Source organism: Apteryx rowi, unplaced genomic scaffold (assembly GCF_003343035.1).
Source record: "Apteryx rowi isolate R43461 unplaced genomic scaffold, aptRow1 scaffold_323, whole genome shotgun sequence".
In the NCBI taxonomy this organism is placed as follows: Eukaryota; Metazoa; Chordata; class Aves; order Apterygiformes; family Apterygidae; genus Apteryx; species Apteryx rowi.
The window spans coordinates 485,913-505,913 of record NW_020449675.1 but is presented as its reverse complement, the minus strand read 5'-3'; the positions used below and the strand labels follow the sequence as shown (position 1 = coordinate 505,913).

Genomic DNA, 20,001 nt, shown 5'->3' with positions numbered 1-20,001 from the left:
GCGGGGCCTGCGGGCGGCGGCGCCGGGCCCGGGCCAAGGGCGAGCGGGAGCGCCTGGGGGGCGAAGGTCAGGGGAGCAGGCGGGCCGGGGGCGAGGGGCAGGGGGAGGGCAGGGGTCAAAGGTCAGCGCGAGCATGCCGGGATCAGAGGTCAAGGCGGGAGGACCGGGGCCGTTAAAGGGGCCGCAGGGGCCGGGTCCCCCCCCGGAGCCCCCCCGGGCCCTGCCGCCACCCCGCTCACGTCGCTCTTCCTTCTCCCCCGCTGCCGTTTCCCCTGCCGGCGCYGCGCAAGGTGGACGCTGCCTACAGCGACAATGGACTGGACTCGGGTAGGTGGCTCTTCCCCGGCCCCGGGGCGGCGGGGAGCCTCGGTGCAGCCCCTGCTCCGACGAGGGCCGCTGGAGCGGGGCCGTCTCCGGCCGGCTTTGGGCATCCCCAGGAGTGGAGGTGTCCGCTGGTAGGAGAGGACGGCACCAGCCGCCAGGGCACTTTGCCTCGTCTGCGTCGCTCGTGGCAGCAGGYGCTGCCGCTTGCCCGACCGCGTCTCCGCGCATCCAGGCTTTGCAGAGAGGGCCGAGGTCCCTGGGTCGGAATGGGATTGCTCCCTGTATCCTGGTGGAGAGGGGCCACCAGCCGGACCCGGTGCTGTCCCCGTGTACCAGGGGAGAGCAGGTGCCCAGGCAGCGAGCCGGCTCGGTTCACTGCCACATGGTCTCTGTGACCATTTGCTGCAATCGTCACTGTCTGGTGGCTTGTCCGCCTGCCTCGATCTCTCCGTACCTTTTCACGCGTCCCTGGGTTTGTCATTTACCCTGTGGAATTTCCTCTTTCAGCGCTCTTTATGGAAAATACTAGGAAAGGAAGCATAGTGTCACGAGCCAACAGCATCGGCTCCACCAGTGCCTCTTCTGTCCCCAACACAGGTAGGACCTGGGGTTTATTCTCTGTGACTGTGGGTCTTCCCACGCACCAGGCTGCCCAGCACGTAACAGGGCTTTCAGCTCTCTTGCCCTTACACCTGGGGTGCAAGCACTGTCTCTCCTCCTCCTGGGTGGGCAGAGTCTTCACCTTGAGGAGGGAAGATGGTGGGGAACAGCATCCAGGTGTTGTGGTTTCCAGCAGTCTTTTTGGAGCAGGGAATCAGCCAGGTTTTGACACCTTCCCAAGGGAAGTGCAGAAATCTTCCTGCTGCCCAGCTTTGCAAGGAAAGAGTTGGCAGTCCCCCTGGGACCACTGGTGCTTGGCTCGACCCCCGCAGCCCTCCTAGAGGCACGTGGCTTTTGCAGGCCTGTCGGCAGCCTGCGGACCGGTGGGAGAAGGGAGGCCCACTTGTTTCCTAGAGCTGTCGTCCCCTCTCACGTCAGCTGCCCGTGCTGCAGGAGCTTGCGGGTGTCCTTTTCCTGCTCACAAGAGTTCTCCCCACGCAGATGATGAAGACAGTGATTATCACCAAGAGCCCTACAAGGAGTCGTACAAGGACCGGCGCAGGCGAGTGCACTCGCAGGCGGAGCAGAAGAGGCGGAATGCCATCAAGGTGAGCCGAGGGGCTGTGGGGCTGCTGTGCTGCTGGAGAGCCAGGACTCGCTGCTTCCCGGGGCCCGTGGCACCCAGATCCGTGCCTTTCTTGGTGCCTCTCCCCTGACCCCAGTCAGCTGCTTCTTGTTTGCTGTTGGATCTACCCTCCCCAGACATGGGCGTGCTGGGTGCTGCCTTGACTGGGTGTCTGSACGCCTGGGGCTGGGATTTGACACCTATGAAACAACTACGTAACTGGATGCCCTAGTCTCATGCTGTTCAAGTAGCTGAGCTGTGGCTTTGCTGCCCCACAGAAAGGCTACGATGACTTGCAGGCCATTGTCCCCACGTGTCAGCAGCAGGATTTCTCCATAGGCTCCCAGAAGCTGAGCAAGGCCATCATCCTCCAGAAAAGTGAGTCTTGGGGGGTGGGGAGAGGGAGGGGGTGTTATCAAACTTCAAAACACCTCGCTAGAGCTTTGCAGGGTGGAGTCTCAGCACTTGGGGACCCTCTGGTGTGAGGATGCTCCAGGGAGGCCCAGCTGCTGTCCATGTCCAGCCCAGCCTCCCCGGGAGAACCAGGGGAGTTGGGAGTTGATGCTGCCCAGGCACTGGCACCCTGGGGCATCTTATCTGCCACCTTCCATGGGGGGCTCGGGGGCTTGAGTATGCTCTCAGATCCTCACTCTGCCTTTTGATGCTCAGCCATYGACTACATCCAGTTCCTGCACAAGGAGAAGAAGAAACAAGAGGAAGAAGTTTCTACCCTCAGGAAAGAAGTGATGGCCTTGAAGATCATGAAAGTGTAAGGAAAGAGCTATGTAGCTGCTGCCCTCTCCTTCCACCCTGTTTCTCRGCCCTGTCCTTGCGAGGGTACTTGGAAAAAGTCACTGTTTTGCAGGCAGCCTGGTACCTACAGTATCAAACTTGTCCCCTTCCACTGTGGTCATTTCTCCACAGTCTGGTTAGCGTGGGTATGTTCTAGTCAGTGGATGGAGTTTAGTACGAAGGTGGGTCTACATCAGAAAATGAATCTGCTCCCCGTGTCAGAAGAGGCTGTAGCTTCTTAATATTTATTTACTTGTAGGATCTACTCCGAAGTCTCGGTCCTCTCCATATGTACAGCCATATATATTCTCYATGGCCAGTTACAGATAGTCATTTCTGCCTTTCTCTCCTGTATGACTACCCAGGAGCTGGGGAGTTGGAGTGCTCTCACTGTTGCTGAACACATGGTTCTTGGTTTGTTTCAGGAACTACGAGCAGATTGTGAAAGCTCACCAGGACAACCCAAATGAGGGGAAGGACCAGGTCTCTGACCAGGTGAAGTTCAATGTTTTCCAAGGCATTATGGATTCCCTGTTCCAGTCCTTTAACGCCTCCATCTCAGTAACCAGCTTTCAGGAACTCTCAGCATGTGTCTTCAGCTGGATTGAGGAGCACTGTAAGCCCCAGGTGAGCTGCAGGTGGGCTGATGCGGTGGGAGAGGGTGYTGAGTGCTGGAAGTAGGGCAGAGACCATTGTGCACATCTGCACCTGGTTGTCTTTGGGGTGCAGGACAGGGAACAGCTTTCCCCGCTCCTGAGGCATTGGAAAGGGTGGAGTGTGACTGGTGCTGGAGTGGGGCAGGGTCGAGCTGTGGGAGGGGAATGGGAGGTGGCACTCAGGAGTTCCAGTCTCTGCCAGCTGTGGCTGTGGCACCAACTTGGTGTTGGAAGCTGGCCAGCGTCAAACATAGCATTGAAGGAGGGACCTCTCCTCCTGTTCGGTCCCCATCGCACCCTCAAGACACCTGAGAGTTGTTTGGGGACAAGGAGACCTTCGAGGGACATCAGGCACTCGGACAGGGGCTGTGTCCTCTGCAGAAAGTGCGTTGCCTCAGGAGCACGCAGGCAGTGGCRCTTGCTGTGACTCTCTGAGGCCCCACAGCGCAGGAGCAGGGATGTGATTGCTTCCCGTGCCGCTGTTGTGATGACTGACACCGCAYGTGCCAGCTGCAGCACTGCGACCTGCAGGGATGCTCATGACACAGTCCCCAGGCTCTAGTGGGAATCGTTAGCCAGGGAAAGGCTGTTCTTCCACTAGAGCAATTGACTTGTCTCCTCTCTGCCCCAGACGCTACGGGACATTGTGATTGGGGTCCTGCATCAACTGAAGAGTCAGCTGTACTGAATGCTCCCTGCTGCAGCGTCAGTGGCTCCAGGTCTGCTGCCTCTGCAACACCTCTGCAGGAGATGGGGCACTTCCTTCCCGGGAGGACCTGGGTGATGGATGCCAGGAAAGGCTGGGTTTTTTTTTTTTTTTCCCTTGTGGCTGTTCTTAAAGCTTCTCTGAATTATTTATTGTATTAACTACGAAACCAAAACTGGGCTGTGCAAACATCTTTGCTCTACAGGTACTGTCACAGTCTGTATTACCAAATATTTGTAAGGACTTAGTCAGCAAAGAAGGGGGGAAAAAAAAAAATGTAAAGAGCACAGGCCTCTTAGGTTGCCAGAGAGTCTTTAGCTCAGGCAGGCTTGTTGTGGTTGGGTTTGTCTGTGCCACTGACTCTCCGCAGCCCTAGCTAAAGCTCAGCTGGTGGAACAGATTCATTCTGTAACCTCAGACTTCTGATACAAACCCTTTTGATCCTGGAAAAAAGTATATTAAAACCTCTTGGTTTCTATTAAAGCAGATCAGAAATAGGCTTCTCCCCTAACTGCAGGCTTTTTTATACCTCCCTGTGAAGCAGCTCTTTTCAGGGGCAAGAAGCTGTTTTTAACTTCTTGAGATGAACCAGTTGAAGGCTTAGCCCATCACTGCCACAAGATGCACTTCGCATAGCAGTGCCCTCCCCAGCGCAGAGACGGCTGGAGGAGCGCTCCAGGGGAGTCTGCTAGCCTGACCTCTTCGGCTGTAGCSATGGTTCCCCTAAAAGTGAAACAGGCATGAACTTTCTTTGCAGGCTTTTTCTGCTCTCTCACTGCAGTTGCTGCAATGTGTCTGGCTTCATCTTTCTTCAGGTTTTGATGTGGCCATACTGAATGGGAAAGCAGTTCAGTAGGTGCAGCACAGYGCTGCCACAGGTTCTATCTGCTTCTTGTTAGAACTGTAGTTTTATATATAACCAGCCTTGACCTTTTTTTTAATTTTTTTTTTTTCCCCTATAAATCACTGAAATCATACTAAAGTATTATCAACATCAGTTTTGCAGATGAATGCTCTCTAGGACAATTTTTTACCTGTCACACACTGCTGCATTCAGTATGGTTCACAGTTGTAGCCAACACAAATACTTGGTGGAGAGATGTTATCTGCTAACTAAGCAATAGCTGTTTACTACACAAAATGATTGTATTGGAACTGCTTCACAAAAGTGACTCTTACATCAGGATTTGTCTTCTGTAATCGTGTTCTTGCTACCCCTGCAATGGTAGCGTCTATTTATTTTACTTGTTTTTCCACTATCGAGGAGGTAATAGCTCAAAGTTGCTTGGTTTGAATGCTGCAGCATCAGAATGTTTAAACTACTGCTTCTACCTGATTTAGTAAAGAAAACCTTTCTATGGGTTTGATATTTTATAAACAATTATTCTTCAGAACCTGCATTGGGTGTCCTTTTCAATACAATGCAATATGAAGGCCCAAAGGAGGTGACACACATAACTGATAAAAGGCCTTGCACGCACAGGGTCAGATGTGTGTCTCCTGTAAGATGTTGCTTTGTGGTGAAGAAAATAAAWAATAATACGCTCTTGTGGATGAACAGACTGCGCTATATGGCTAAGTAAGCAGCACAGATATTGAATTCTTTTAGATATGCTGCCAGAAGCAGCCTCCTGCCTTGTGAGGAGGACAGGGATTTTTACAGACCTCACATGTGAAAGCAACATATTTTTCTATTGTGAAGAGAAAAGTAATTAAATAAATTTTGCTCAATGTTTTATTCATTTTTTTTTTCTTATTTCTTTTGCTAAATCCCTGGAGACTTTCAGTAGAGCCAGTCAGAGACACACAAGTAGTTTCTGGATGCAGTCATGACTCAGGTTACCGAGTCAGAACCCCCATTCCTGCCCCCGTTGTTCCCTTCTCCACCACACACAGCTGCTGCAGCCCAGAGCAAGCACAGGGCCTGTCCTGATGCCCCCGGAACACAGAGCAAGAGATTATAGAGAAAGCACCACAGCAAAAGGTGAAACAAAAACTTGGTGTTTAATGAATTGTATTCCTGTGTACAGCTCAGTACGCACTGGGGGAAGCACTGCCCACCATCTATTAAATACACTGAAATATCTGTACAGCTCTGCCAACCTAACAGTAACTGGTTGATTCAGCTGAGACACTCACTTTCTTTTCTTACTTAACAAAATCAACTACTTGCTGGCAAACCACCAGAAAGTTTAAAACAGTACAATTACACCTTCCCATAGACAGACCAGTTAAGACACTGGACCTCAACTGCCCACCATGGCAAAGCCTAGGGAAAAAAAAATAGTTTCCTCTGCAAGTAAGAGTGACAAAGCCCAGTGCTGACTTAATCCCTCTAACTAACTAACTAACTACCCATCCAGCTGCAAAGCATTTTAAAACAAACATGTATCAAAGGTCCAGGACAAGCCCAAACACTGCAAAAACACAGGTGAGCTTCAGCCTCCCTGGAGCAGAGATGTCTCACACAGCTGCCGGCAGCGTGACATTATGGTCCTCATCGGTTTCTATTCCAACTTCCTCCTGTAGAAGACCAAAACAGGCTCTTTAGCAGGTGTAACAGGACAGCCACTGACTCCCTTGGTGGGGCAGGAACAGCCACTTTGGGAAAGCCTGGGCAGAGCAAGGCTTTTGTACTCACAAAGAACTGCTTCTTGCTTTTGGGGTATCCTTCCAGGATGGCATCGAGCAGCTCAGTTGCCTGGCAAGACAGAGATGATGATAGTGAGCTGCTGCGGGACGCGCATGCAGAGCTGTCAGACCTGGACAGCTCTGCTATGGCCCACAGGGACGGTCTCACATGCAGAGTGGCACAAAGCCAGCTTTTGTGGCAATAGCTATTTCTAATGCAAGGAGAGTTTGTTTTATTTACTGGTGACAAATAGCGTATTCAAGGGCGGGGGTGGGGTGGGGGGGGTTGCACATATAGATATTACCATGACAGGGCCTCTTTTCTGGAGACCTTCTTAGTACCCATATTGGTCTCTAATTTAGTCTACTTGACCCTGATAATGGTATTCTGAGCCCTGTCAATACAGAACTCTGTATTTACCAGTTAAAGCATTTGCCTGAAGCCTCCGCACAGTCCTTCACAGCTCAAGGGAAGCTGCTCAACTTGCAGAGGAGCTGGGCTGCTCCCCGAGCTGCCTAGTGGACTGCACCGTCCCCAGAAGGCTGCCAGTGGCACCGGGCGACTATCACTGCCATCGCCGCCCCTCCCTTCGACAGGGAGACCCTTACCATTCGCTTCCTCCTCCGCCACTCCTTGCAGTACAGCTTCTGCTCGCTGCAAACCTGCAAACAGCAGGATCGAGCAAGTTAAACAGGGCAACAGCCACCCACCAAGCCCCGGCAGCTCGAGGCAGGGAGGCAGCTCCAAGGAGGGAGTCCTGGCTACAGCTAAACGGTTAYTGAACATTAGGGCAGCGCCCACCATACGGCGACTGGCTGACACAGCCCATGTTTGAAAATGATCTTCCCCCTGTTTTTGAAATGGATCACCCAAGACAGGCAAACATTGAATTAATAAAGTGCCCAGTGACCACCCAAAGCAAAGGCTTGCAAGGAAGGGATGCACCTTAGGGAATTTCCTAAAGACGCTTCTAAGAGGCACCTTATCAACACGCCTACACAATCCGAGCGCACACACAGGGGCCGCAGAGCGCACAGGGGAGAGGCTGAGGCCAGCGCATCGCACTGCCTCTGTCATACTGCTGCGAGTCAGACTCGGGACAGAACAGCAGTCAAATGGGGCTAATAGGAACAGCTGAGTAACATCAGCCCAGAGAGGCCGTGAAAAAGTGCACCAGAGCCACAGGCAGAAGCCTTAGAGGCCAGCTGAGAGGACTCCAAAGTCCCAGCTCTCTCCCATATACCTTCTGGTTGYTTGGTATTCAAACCCCGACCCCAAATGCTTTTCAACACCTACGACACCTCGGACACAGCGAGGAGGGAGGCTCTCAGGAGAGACCGGCTGCCCCTGCTCCAGCACCAGGAAACCTGGCGGAAGGTTTGCGATACGTGGGCAGCCCCGAGCTGGGCCCGGCTGCGTCCGCGCGTCGTGGCCCCCCGCGGCTCTTTACCTTCTCTTTCTCCTCAGGAGTGACGTGGTTGGTGGCAGATTTAATCCTCTCCAGTTTCTCTGTGTAACTTGCACAGTCCTTCTTCAGCTCCTCGACCTCCCTGGCCATCTCAGGGGTCGTCATGGAGCCGTTCAGGTCCTTCAGCTCTGGGAGGGAACCGCCGATTACCGGCGGCCCCGCTCACAGGTGCAGCCGGTGCCGAGCGGGCCCGGCCGAGCAGCGCAGACTCACCCGCCTCCATGCGCCGGCAGCTCTGCTGCAGCGCCTGCACCTCGGTGGAGAGCGCGGCGATGTTTCCGTCCAGGCCGCGCAGCTCCGCGTCGCTGGCGGCCGGCAGCTGCTCCTGCCGGGACACGGCGGCTCAGCGGGGCGGGCGGCGCCGCCGGGACGGGCAGGACGGGGCGGGACGGGGCTCACCTGGTCGGCGAAGTAGATCTTCTGCTTGCCGTAGGCCTTCTCGCGGATGCGGCCCTGCTGCGCCAGCTGCTCCAGCGCCTTGGCCACCGCCTGCGGCACAGAGCGCCGTCAGCCGGCCCGGCCCCGCCTCGGCCCCCCCGGGCTGGGCCCCGCCGGCCCCGCCGCGCTCACCGCCTTGCCCAGCCCGTGCTCCCGCTGCAGGTTCCCGAAGGCGTCCTGGGCGCTGTAGGGCCGGTTCTGCTCCTGCAGGTACCGCAGCAGGACGGCGGCGGCCGCTGCGGGACAGGCCGCCGGTCACCGCGGCTGCCGTGGCGGCCCCGGCCCCGGGAGCCCCGGCCCCGGGAGCACTCACCGCCCGCCGCGGCGCCCTCGCGGCCTTTGCTCATCCTCCGCTTCTGCCCGCCGCGCGCACCCCGCTCCCGCCACCCCGCGGCGGCGCTGACGCACTTCCGCCGCGCCGCTTGCTCTCCGCCAACCCAGACGAGGAGGGGAGGAAAAGAGAGCTCTGATTGGYCGGGAAGGCGGAGCCGCGCCTCCGAGGGGGTGGGGCGCCGCCGCGGGGTGGCAGCCGAAGCGGCCCCGGCACCTACGGGAGGAGGAGCCTCCAGTGCAGTGTGGGGGCGGGGCCTCCAGTGCCCGGGGGCGGGGCCTCCGGGGCGGGGCCTCCGGGGGGGTCCCGGGGGGTGGAAGAAGGGCCCCGGCGGGGTCCCGGTGCTGGGAAGGGCCCTGGGGCCGGGTCCCCCCGCGGTCCCGTGCTGAAGGAGCAGGCGGAGGCGACTTTTGTAACCAACAGTTTTACTGGAGGGGCCGGGAGCCCCAGGGCAGTGGGAGCCCCCACGGCTCCAGCCCGTCCCCGGGGTCCCGGCTCTCGCCCCGGCCGCACGGGGCTGCCACGGAGAACTGTTTTTCAGCAATGTCACTCGCTTCACAAGTTACCAGAGATGCGGGGAGCAGCCACGAGCTCCCGCCGAATGTCACAGTCACAGCTGCAGCCACAGCTGGCACCATGCGCGAAACCAGGCAGGCGCGTTTTCCTCCCATAAAGTCTTTTTCCGCGTGAGGTGGAAAGGTTGACACGTCCCGTCAGGACTACGGCTCCRGAGATCCGCACGCTTCAGCCCAGCAGCGAGGAGAAAAGCCGTCTTTAACGTTCATCGACCCTGGGGCTGAAGCCCGGACACAGTGTCTCTTTCCACTGCCGCTGGTTCAGAGGCTCAGCATCAAGAGAAAGCGTACGGTGATTTCAGGTGCAGCCTGCAGTTGTGAGGCTCCTGCATTTCTACCTCCAGGAGACGCAGCAGCCTAACAAAACGGAGATGATTAAGCCAGCGGTCTTCCAAAGCGTAGCAGCTCCCAGCACTTAAGCACAGAGAAGTGATGCCTCCTTCCTGCAGGAGATAAGGAGGAGCTCCTTGACCTCGAGCTCCTTCTTATACTTTACCACTGTAGGGTATTTTCCTATAAAAGCATTTTCTAGACAAATGAACACTTGGAAAAGTGACCTCAACCTGCAGAAGACATCAGTACCCTTTCATAGCCCCAGAAAAGATAAGGAAGGTAAAACTGCTGCTACTAGAAACTTTCAGAAATTGAAGTCTTTATAAAATATACTACTGTCCTCTGCCATTAGATGCAGCTGATGACACAACGATAGCAAGGACAGTACGGGAGAGAAGAGTACAGAAAAGATGTCAAGACACTTAGCGTGCACTGAAAATGACTCAGAATGATAGACAATCAACCCAGTTTCTCTCTCCTACAAAGTGCATTACCCCATTGTTAACCCCCATATTTTAGTTGCTCACGAGCAGTAATTTCTCTATAAATAGGAAAAAGAACATAAAGAATCAGAATTACCTGTTCCACAATGTGGTACTGGGCAAATAAGGCCAGACTCAAAATGCTCTCCAAGCTTTCAGTTCATACCACACCACCCCCAAAGGTGGCAAAGCCTATCAGCGAAGACATCAAAAAAGAAAGAAAAATCTAGGGYGTATGACAGAGGAAACATTTCTTTTAGCTCCACAGCAAATAACCAAGAATTCACAATTTCTCTCAGTTCCCTCGTACTGGTACCCCTGGAATCCTTCTCCAAACAACCCCCGCTGGCAGAGCTCTGAGCAGTTCTCTAGCAGTATAACAGAGACTGAGCTTTCAGGAATTACCCGCTTGTTACACCAGCTGCATCACAGCACCGTGTGTGCCTGGAACGCTGTAAGACTGCGTATTTTACCTTTAGGTCTGATGGGGTTTGGAGATGGCTTGATACTACTGTACAGTGCAGCTGCTCCCTTCTTATCCCAGTCCTCATGAACAATCCTGACATCTTTCCACTGCGGAGGCAAATAAAACATATCCGATGATAGGAGATCCCTTGTCTACACATACCCAAAGCTGTAATTCACCTGATACAGGGCAGTTTCAAAAAACTTTTGAGAAGAACTGTGCAGATGTTTTGAGCTCAGAAATCTAGCCCACGCTGACACGGCCCTTGACAAGCTGCACAGCCAGTGGCACAGCAGTTTCTCCTTAGACATTGTGCCTAAGGCGGCAATTTCTGTAGAGTCAAAAGCAGGGTTTTTTTTTCCAGCAGCTTTTTTAGGTAAAATTAATCTTGCTTCACCAAAAAGAACATTAGAACCCCATGGGGCAGTAAGAGCTACACAATGTCAGGCCCCAATTTCAGGCCCAGAACTATTTAAAGTGCTAGTTAGTGGCTTGTTCAGTTATTGCTCCCAAGAAATTAGGGGCTTCCAACAACTCAGTTTTTGTCATAGCCTTTAAGGCAAAGCAGTGACAGAAGATGAATGCTGTGGCAGCAGTTACTAAGAAGATGGCTCATGCTAAACACTGTCAGGTACCATCACTATACAGTCCCATCCACCATGAGGCAGAAGGGAAAAGAGGAGACTAGAAAGCATTCAATAAGTGACCAGAGCAAGGTGAAGAGCTCTCTCACAGAAGAGAACTCAGACATCCCAAGCTGAAATAAGAACTAGGTTTTAAACCCACAAATGACTGCTAAGTATATGTAATACACAAACTTGGTCACTTGGTACCTCCCAGCTCTGTTAGGGATTTGGGACAGGCTGTTTACTTCGGGTGCCAAAGGCGGCTGACATTTTATCGGATGATAGTTTGTCCTCGCAAGGCCAAAATGAAGATTTTTGCTAGTATTAAAGCAACCTGTTAATAAAGCCTCATTCTTACTTATGGCTGAAGACAGCCACATCTGCCTCCTTGTCTCAATTCSAAGGACAGTCTAAGTATCTGTATGGCCAATACTTTTAGGCAAGCAGATTTAGACAAGAAAAAGCACATAAATGGGAGYTTTCCTGAAGAGGTAAGTTGTTTGCTGCACAAATGTGATCTGTACCAGTTTCTATGGCTTAGAAAAAGCAATGGGAAAGCTCAATGACTCAGAAAGGGCTGGAAGGCTTGGGCCATCCAGCTTACAGAATGTCTCTCCCCTGTAGATTGCTGGTTTGTTTAAGCGACCATAATAGTTGCAAGCTCTTCGGTCACTTGTTGCTTGAGCTGGTGTCCTCCATTCAGTTCCTACTGGCAGGTTTTCAACTACACAAAGCTGTGAAACAATGGGCTGTCTCAGAGACCAAGAACAAGACTGGCCAGGGAGGCCAACTCCACTTCTTCCCTCCTCCAGAAAACCTTTCCCTAGTAGTTCCCTAAGAGGCAGTGTAAGGGAAGTGTAGTATTGCTAGTGTCCATGCTGAATGTGTTCTGGAATAACACAGGGAAAAAACTGTTAGTTCATTAGTTTAGGAAAGCAACACAAGAGCAGCTGCCACATGCAGATGTTCTTTGCAGGATTCTAGTCATCACAGTAGATGTCTTATTGCCATTATGTCTCTTACAAAATAGCATCACTAGAAAGCTTGAACTGGAGATGAGTGGTCATTACAAGTACAAACATTTGTGGCAGTACACTGTCATGTCCACAACAGAGGCAAGATGTCAGTTTCTACCCAGAGCTGGATATTGCTGGGGGAGAAGAATCAAATTCTATGCACATTTTAGAAGTAGGGATGGTTATTTTAAAGACAGAACAGCATCAAGTCCTAGATGCTAGGTCTGAGGGGAAACCAATCCCATTCACCTTGTTATGTATCAACCCAGGAAGGTCAGCCGCAAGATTGTTCTCAGTGATGCTAAGTCAGTCTGACTAGCGGTCTCTAGAGCTGTAGACGCCAGATTTATTGTCTTAAGTGTGGAAGTTTGGAGTAAGCAGCATCCTGGCAGATAATGCAGGGCAACGCATGGGTGATTGTGGAGCTATCACATCAACACCTTTTCCCTATGAATTACCAGTGTAGTTTATTTTAAAATCCAAGCGAGGCTACAGAGTCACATGTCACAGTGGTGTTCCCAGCCAGGATTGGTTGTCATATCACTTGTACTCACACAGGAGACAATTTAGGTAACTGTGCAATGCCTTTTTCTTCAAGGGTTCCCCTCCACGATGTACAAYAGAAAACCAGAAGGGAAGTGATGTGATTGCTTATTGGCCCCGTGAGCCCGCAGGATCCAGTTGGTTCAGCTCAGACTGATCCAGCAGTTCAAAGTCATCCCCTTCTGCATCAGTGTCCAAATCTGAGCTGGCCGTTCTGAGAAAGGTCTTTGCACCTCTCTGGAGATTGTCACTGCGTGAAGAGCCTGGCTGAGAGGCTCCTGATAGCGCAAGCTGTATCATCCCTCTGGTGACAAATCCAGCGATGTTATTAGTGAGATTCTGTACAGATGGCAGTGCACCAGATTCTTCCTGGTCATAAGGGAGATGCAGATCTTCTGTTACTTGTGGGCGGTAGGCAAGACTTGGAATCCCAATGCTGGTGTCATCTTCATCATCTATGCCAGTTGCTTCTGGGTTTATGGAAGGGAAGTCAGGGAGATCCCTGGCAAAAGATTCTTCTGGGTCACTGTGACCATCCAGATCTAGAAGAGGAGAAAGAGTGCTTTAAATGCATAGTACAAGAAAAACACCTTTCGGGCAAGGGCAGCACAGCACACAAAAGCTAGGTCATTGCCTCACCGAGATAGACTGGCTCTTATCACCTCACAGACCAAACTTTTTAATCAGCCCTCACATAGCTATCACAGACGCCTGCTTACCTCCCAGTTCACTCTCCAGGAACGCAGGTGTCCAACAAGACACTTGCTGCCAGAGGAAAGAACCCTCTCCCACATTCAGCAGATAAATACAGAGTACGGGAGGGTCTTAGAAGGGAGAGAGATGACTGTGYCTGTACTCTAATGATAGGAACAGACAGACAGGCCAGTCACAGTGACAGAGCTTATGCTACAACACTTACCCCTAAAGTTATAGGCTGGTAGAGCTGGATCTGCCTTTGAAGAGAACCTGTCATTGCTCTACTAAAGTACCATAGGAATTAAAAAGGAAGGTCTGTTCTGAAAAAACAGGTAGTTCCATCTCATCTTAGTCAAGACAGACATCAAACAGCTAAAACTTAAGGACAGAAGGGAATACACATTCCCTCCAACCTGTCACAGAGGTGTCTGTGCAGCATTCCAGATCTTTGAGAAACTGCCCATTTCCTCTCACCTTCGGATCCCTCTGTCAGTGGAGTCTGGCCTCTTGAAAGGTTAAACATCCCGTTTTCAGTGTAGGAAACCTCAGCATCTGAGTGCTCCGAGTCAGAGATGGTTAGTTCCTTGGCAACCACAGAGTCATCCAGCTTTGAAACAGGAGATACAGTTGAAAACACCAAATAGTAGAAAACTTATATCTATGCCTCAAGACAAAATACATGATCCGGTAACTGTCAGTTTAATCTAATCCTCATGGAAAAGTRGCATCTGAGGCTCATTTCATCCTTTACTATCTAGCCCAGGAGATACTTTGTACAGTAGCTCTGGACATCCACGATACCCATTACCCTTAAAGGCCAGCTTGGAAGCAAAACCAGGCTGCTGATGGGTCTGCAACAGCACCTGAAAACACTAGCCGACTTCTTCCATGCCCAGGAGAGGAAGCCTGGAAGTAAAGGTCTAGTGAGGAAGAGATTTCAGACTTTACAGGTACAAAGATGCAGCATACTTGAGCAAGACAGAACAAGAAAGAAATTCTCCCAGCAAAGAATACCCTGATCCGATGTTCCATCACAACTCAGCTACAATGTGTCGCATATTGGGCCGTGCACTGCATGTCCATGAGATGCAGCCAGTTTGCTCTGTTCAGCTGAGATTTTCTGTTTCAGAAACATGATGTTACCTTGGGACAGAATGCAGCAAGCTCCTCTTCGCTGTCACTCCCATCATCTGTAGCCTCCTGATTAAGGCCTCTCTGACGCACTGCCAGAAACCAGAGTCAAAGCCTATTATTGCTGTTAGGACAGAGGTTTGTACAGGAACAACCCTAGGCCAAGCAGGAAAACCCTAAATCGGCAAAATGGGCATAACATTAACATGCTTTGTTCCACAACAGAGCCACATAATCATTTCTGACTTGGGCTGCTGCAGATCTTTTGCCAAGATGAACATGCTTAGCAGCTACCTTGTACTGGAAAGAGAGGAAGGACTGTCAGTACATCTGTGATATGGAACACTCAGTTCTGGCAGCAGAGAAAGGGAGAGGCTCAGCACTGCTGAGAGCTTAGACCAAGTGCTCATCGGAAGATTCATGTGGAAGTGAAGCTGCCTCACTACCTTCCCAAAGCATTTGCAAGTATTTGCCAAAAGCACTGTAGTGGCTACAATGCAACACATGCAATGCTGTCCCACTCCAAGACCAGGGGTGTGTTTCAAAAGCTGTTTCAGATACCAAGTACCTACGTCTGGAGAGTCAGAAATACACTATGGAGACTTACATTGCTTTTCCCGCTGCTTTGACATCATGTAGCCTCGAACACCGAAATCCAGCCGCTGCAGAGCTGGCTCCAGCTTCATGAACATGCGCTGCCCCAGTCTGTGGTACACAGCAAGGGGCCACAGCAGGATGAAGAGCACTGAGGTAAGTGGGAAGGCTGATTAGACGTTTGTTCAGTATGCTACTTAGCAAACATCTTGCCCATTTTGTGATGCAGTGTAACACACATACAGTATGCAAGATCTGAGTACTGAAGGCAATGCTGTAGAAGGCAGTTAGAACCGGTGCGATTGTCTCTGACGATTTAACAAAATTGAGAGGCCAACCTACTAGCACTCAGATCCATAGTTTCCAAGCACTCAAACATGCTATGTCTTGACTGGAGACTTTGAGTCCCAGACAGGAACCACCACATTCCAGGAGGAATGCACTGTTTTTAATATTAAAGCCATTCATAGAAGCCTTGCTTTTCAGCAGAAGAGCCCCGTCCCTCAGACATTCAAATCCCACTCATCTCTACCCCTCTTCATTTGTGAGTCTATATCTGGCACAGGGATCTTCTACTTACACAGAAAGTATGAGAGCAAGAGTCCAGGGATGTACCGGCCCAGAACAGCCAAGAAAGTAAAGACTCCACATACTAAAAGGCAAAACTGAAGACATGGGAGACAGTGAGTTTCCAGAGTTAAACACCGGAATCATTCAGTTCTCAACCACCTTGCCCTCTGCAGAGTTCTAGGTAGTGAAATCATAATTTTAACGACAGCAAAGACTTCCTAGCGTTCAACTACACTATTCTAGGATTAGAACAGATACGAGAAGTATCTGGCTTTAAAGTGATAAGCAACATAACAAGGTTTCTTGTCACAGAATATAATGTGCTTCTCAAAGCAGGCATGCTAAAAGCAAGCAGAAGGTTAAAGAAGACAGAACTCTTCCAGGTACAAAAGTACAAGGAAACTATCGCTGTGCCACAGGTTCTTCTTTGCATAAGCCTCAAGAAAAGGCATGAAACTTTTTGCACTGGTTCTCAAACTGTTAAAATCAAATGAGGAAATGAGTTTGACAGACACTTAAAAACCAGAAACCTACAGAAGGAGCAGCTATATTTTCACCTCACTAGTGCAATCAACATGCCAACACTTGCTTTCTCCTCCCTCCCCCACAATCTGATTATTTTGCCTCTGCTTTCTATTCCTCTCTACCACTTAATAGCCATGTTGTTCTGGGAGACCTCCCATGGTAACCTCCCATGTTTGGAATGCATTCAGCCAACTCTGGATGCAACTCCAATGGGATACTAGCAGTCAGCAGAGGTTGGATACCAAATATTTCATTTGCTAAAGTTTGTACTTTCTTACCTTGCCAGGGTTTTGCCTCTTGAAAATAAAGAGATTTCTTAAGAAGTTGGTCCCAGCCACCCATCCTTCAGCCAAATGGTGACACAGTTCTGGCACTCCAAGCAGCCGAGGGTGAACATATCCCCAGCTGCAGTGAAGGTAAGAATTCATGAACAGATATTACTGCATTGATTTCAGTGCAGAATTAACTTATTACAAAACACTTGGCTCAGTACTACCTTCTCTTCTCCCCCAGCTGCTGAGCTCTAGAAATGAGGGTCAGTGTGCCTTTCAAAACACAGCCTTGTCAAAAGCAGCATTTACAGGTACATTTCTACAAGTGTCTCAGTTCTCTCATAGCAGCTAAGGAGCAGTAATTTGAGTCACTCAGTCTTTTGTCTTGGACTAAGGTTTCCATGCTACCAGAGGGAAAGGGCAGTGCAATACAAGCTGTCTTTCTGGAGCAAGTTCCAAAAGCAGTCAGCTTCAACTCATTATCAAGAAAACTTTGCCAGTAGCCAACAAACTGCATGAAATTTAAAAAAAAAAAAAAAAAAAAAATCAGGCAGCATCTCTCTGTCAGTTTAGCTGAAGGCAAAAGGACAAAGAAGAAGCAAATCAAATGAACTCATTTGCTTTCTCTGCATTTCTTTGGTCAAGTGCAACTGCCAAGAATTCAGCATGAGGTTTCCAAGCAGCTTTGTACCATACTTTATACATTCAGTCACTTTTGAAGGCATTATGTTTGGCAAGTTCTATTAGTGCTTCTTAACTGCTAGTCACAAGGACTTGAAGCTTAGCAAGAGCAATTCCTTTTACACTTGGGCTCCTTGCAAAAAAAAAATTTGTCATCTGGCAACAGATCAAGTGATTTAACCAGGAGTCTGAGCATCCAGTGTGGCTCAGCAGCAGAAGCAGGCAGAAAGGTGTGTCCAGAGAGAGGAAGGTGTTATTTGTAATGCAACACCCCAACATTTCTCAACCCATTATTGATGCTGCACTCAGATCATAACTATGCAGCGACAACTTCTGGGACAAGCCTGTTAAACATCCCATATCTAGTCTCAGAAGGCTGACTTCAGTATTTCCAGGAAAAAAAAAGTTATTTTCCTGATACTGGAGACCCATACAGAAGGAAGTGTTTTTAAGGCAGCACCTCTAATTTAAGGGGGTTGAGAAGAACTGCTGGGGCAATTTTTACAACACTCAAGCAAGGATTATCATAGTCCAGCATCAAAGCAGAGGTTAAGTATTACGGCCTGGGCAAGTCAAAAACTTGTCACAATGGCTTGACAGAGTCCAGGGCTCCATCCCTCCTCCCCTAAGCAGCTCCCTTCTACCCCTTCCTTCCCCTGTCAAAGAAGCCAATATTACAAACATACGTAGGTAATAATTCTATTGTATCACAGCAAAGTACCAAACAGTAGAGGATTCAATTAGTTTCCTACCTCTCATTGTCTAATTCGTCAGGTCTTGCCACTAAAATATTAAGAACAGACACTAAATTAGTTGCAAGGAATTCTGCCGCGAGAATGCTTAGCTCTTGGGATATAACTAAAGCTTTAATGAGTTGGGGAACACTTGGAAAAGACATTAACTGCAATTAAGAACCAGAGTTGCATCGCTCTGAAGCACATTCTGAACTAGTACATGTAACAGTACAAGACTGCAAGTCAGCCTCCTTGTTGCTCCTCAGTATTGTTGGACAACATCTAGAAGGCTGCTCTGGTTACAGCAACAGCAAAAAAATACCACTTTCACCTACCTCCCTCCCCCTGCACCAACCCAGATGGTGAAGGAAGAACAGCCTGCTTATTCAGAGGCATCAGAAAGTTAAGTCTTTTGATACTTCGTCACCCAGATTGGTATTTGAAAAGTGAGCCAGGGATGTATCAGTTATCCAGCCAAATTAAATCTAGGTTATGAGGGAGCTGGAGAGATGACTCTCCCTACTTCTCTGTAAGTAGAAATACTGCAGTTATATAGTCTGAAAAAAGCTGGTGCTAGAAATTGAGTAAAGCTTTAATGTCTTCCCAAGAACTACAGAGAACACAAGTTGAAGCATGAAAGCTGGCAGCTGTACTGGCTGGTTAGTTAGGGAACCAGCTCTGGGAGCATGCAGACCATACACACTGCTTCCAAACCCATCCATCCACGCAAAGTGGATAAAATCCAGAACTGCTAAAAATGCTGTTTGTCATGACTGTTATTATTACAAATGATAGATAGAACTGCTTTTTTACTAAAAGTTTAACTTAATTAGCAGCCTTTAAGATGCTTCTCCGTTCAAAAAAAATCTCTACTCAGTAGGCAAAGCTGGGATCCATCTTTATCCTAAAACACCAAAACTGGCTTATTACAGATTCAGAGGAGAAAGGTAGACCTCACTTTCTCGCTTTTGTACTGAATGCTTGGAAGACAAATCATTTCTTCAAAACTTGTACTAATTCATATATATCAGATGCTTCATACCTGCACACTACCGTTTTAGTGAGTTACTCTTCTTATTACAAAGTTCTTCTGTTAGCAGAATATTCTATACAACATCAGCTTAAGGCTGCGTAGATCATTCCCTTGTAACTCAAGGATATCTTATCTTTAACGGATAAGATTAGACAGAAGTGACAAGCAAAGATGGCAAAAGTCCAAACTAGCCAATATTCCAACACACCCTAAAATCACACCTGGCAAGTGAACAAGGGCCTGGGATAACACCCCACAAATAGAAGCGTTAAACACAGAGGCTCCCTGGTAATGTTTTAAAGGATCTCAACTCTCTAGCAAGTGAAACACAAGAGGGAATTCCCAAGATTACGAGACGAATGCCAATGCCATTTGCATAAAAAGCTCATCTTACTTTTACATAGGTTAGGTCTTTGCAAAGCAACTCCAGGAAGAACAAGTGGCACATAATAGCTACAGTCTTTTTGCTTGCTTCTAGATTAGCAAAGCAAACAAACAAACAAACAAAAAAATCTAACCATTTAACACCAAATGGTGCAGAGAGTGCGTACTCCTACAGTTAGAAATAGTGCTTGTTTTTTCTGGTACTAGTTCAAACGTTGCAGCTTACCTCCAATTTCAGGCCAGATTTTGTTCTTCCACTGATCTAGGCAAACTACTACTGTGAGGGTGAACGCAACCAGGAACACCAGCCGCAGGGAAGTGAGAGCAAAAAACCTACRGGGAAGAAACGAAGAAATCGGTCCCGGAGCGGGTCTGCAGGACACGTGCCAAAGCAGTAACACAAACCAGTCCCGAACTAGCCAGTCCTTCGGCGGGGAACACCGAGCAGGGGCTGAGCAGCGAGCACCCAGGCTGTGCCGGAGGGATCTGCCCCGCCGTCGCCCTCAGGCGGCTCCGCGGGCTTTTATCGACCCGGGCCAGCTCCAGCGCGGCCGCCGCGGCTCACGGAGGGGCCCGGACCCGCCGCCCGCCCCCGCCGCCGCGGATCAGCTCTGCGGCAAGGAGGAAAAGGCGCCGGGGGTCGGAGCTGCGGGGCCCGGCCGCCGCCGCCGCTCACCCGAAGAGGCCGTGCGCCGCCGCCCAGCACAGCGCGCTGCGGCCCGGCCGCTCCCACACCAGCGCGGCCTGCGCCGCGCTCAGCAGCGGCTC

The 20,001-nt window shown here is 50.3% G+C and overlaps 3 protein-coding genes across 9 annotated transcripts in view; 1 reads left to right on the top strand and 2 right to left on the bottom strand.

Moving 5' to 3' along the window:
• Positions 1-228: 228 nt before the first annotated feature.
• MLX (MLX, MAX dimerization protein) lies at positions 229-5,445 on the top strand. Its single transcript, XM_026071293.1, has 7 exons — positions 229-327; positions 832-921; positions 1,426-1,532; positions 1,828-1,927; positions 2,219-2,318; positions 2,767-2,968; positions 3,629-5,445. The coding sequence occupies exons 2-7, from the start codon at positions 840-842 to the stop codon at positions 3,683-3,685; spliced, it is 648 nt and encodes a 215-aa protein (XP_025927078.1). The 5' UTR covers positions 229-327; positions 832-839; the 3' UTR covers positions 3,686-5,445.
• Positions 5,446-5,688: 243 nt separating this feature from the next.
• Positions 5,689-8,715, bottom strand: PSMC3IP (PSMC3 interacting protein). Of its 4 annotated transcripts, none has more exons than XM_026071176.1 (8): positions 8,555-8,681; positions 8,374-8,477; positions 8,203-8,292; positions 8,017-8,128; positions 7,786-7,931; positions 6,944-6,997; positions 6,345-6,404; positions 5,689-6,226 (listed from the first exon to the last, which is right to left on the bottom strand). In XM_026071176.1, the coding sequence occupies exons 1-8, from the start codon at positions 8,586-8,588 to the stop codon at positions 6,167-6,169; spliced, it is 660 nt and encodes a 219-aa protein (XP_025926961.1). In that variant the 5' UTR covers positions 8,589-8,681; the 3' UTR covers positions 5,689-6,166. The 4 variants fall into 4 exon arrangements, 2 of the variants coding, with proteins under 2 accessions (XP_025926961.1, XP_025926962.1); XR_003254417.1 differs by having other exon boundaries at positions 6,194-6,226; positions 6,756-6,997; positions 8,555-8,711; XR_003254418.1 differs by lacking the exon at positions 5,689-6,226 and having other exon boundaries at positions 6,359-6,404; positions 6,944-7,702; positions 8,555-8,715.
• Positions 8,716-8,984: 269 nt separating this feature from the next.
• The window catches only part of RETREG3 (reticulophagy regulator family member 3), an 11,632-nt gene continuing 615 nt past the window's right edge, over positions 8,985-20,001 (bottom strand). Inside the window, exons 2-10 of one of the 4 annotated variants that reach the window (XR_003254415.1) lie at positions 19,460-19,566; positions 17,835-17,886; positions 16,408-16,534; positions 15,615-15,699; positions 15,048-15,185; positions 14,453-14,532; positions 13,784-13,916; positions 10,060-13,155; positions 8,985-9,590 (exon numbers count right to left, since the gene is read on the bottom strand). Coding sequence is in view for 2 of the 4 variants with exons in the window: in XM_026071174.1 (XP_025926959.1) it covers positions 12,722-13,155; positions 13,784-13,916; positions 14,453-14,532; positions 15,048-15,185; positions 15,615-15,699; positions 16,408-16,534; positions 17,835-17,886; positions 19,460-19,566 (1,156 nt within the window). In the remaining 2 variants the exon portion in view is untranslated. Of the gene's footprint in view, positions 13,156-13,783; positions 13,917-14,452; positions 14,533-15,047; positions 15,186-15,614; positions 15,700-16,407; positions 16,535-17,834; positions 17,887-19,459; positions 19,567-20,001 lie in introns of all 4 variants that reach the window. The other 3 variants (XR_003254416.1, XM_026071174.1, XM_026071175.1) reach the window with 3 other exon arrangements.

Excerpts from the sequence above, each read along its gene's own strand:
- PSMC3IP (XM_026071176.1), bottom strand. The coding sequence starts at position 8,588 with ATGAGCAAAGGCCGCGAGGGCGCCGCGGCGGGCG. Across the intron at positions 6,998-7,785 it reads CTCCTGAGGAGAAAGAGAAG|GTTTGCAGCGAGCAGAAGCT; the intron begins GTAAAGAGCCGC and ends TGCTGTTTGCAG. Across the intron at positions 6,227-6,344 it reads AAAGCAAGAAGCAGTTCTTT|GAGGAAGTTGGAATAGAAAC; the intron begins GTGAGTACAAAA and ends GGTCTTCTACAG.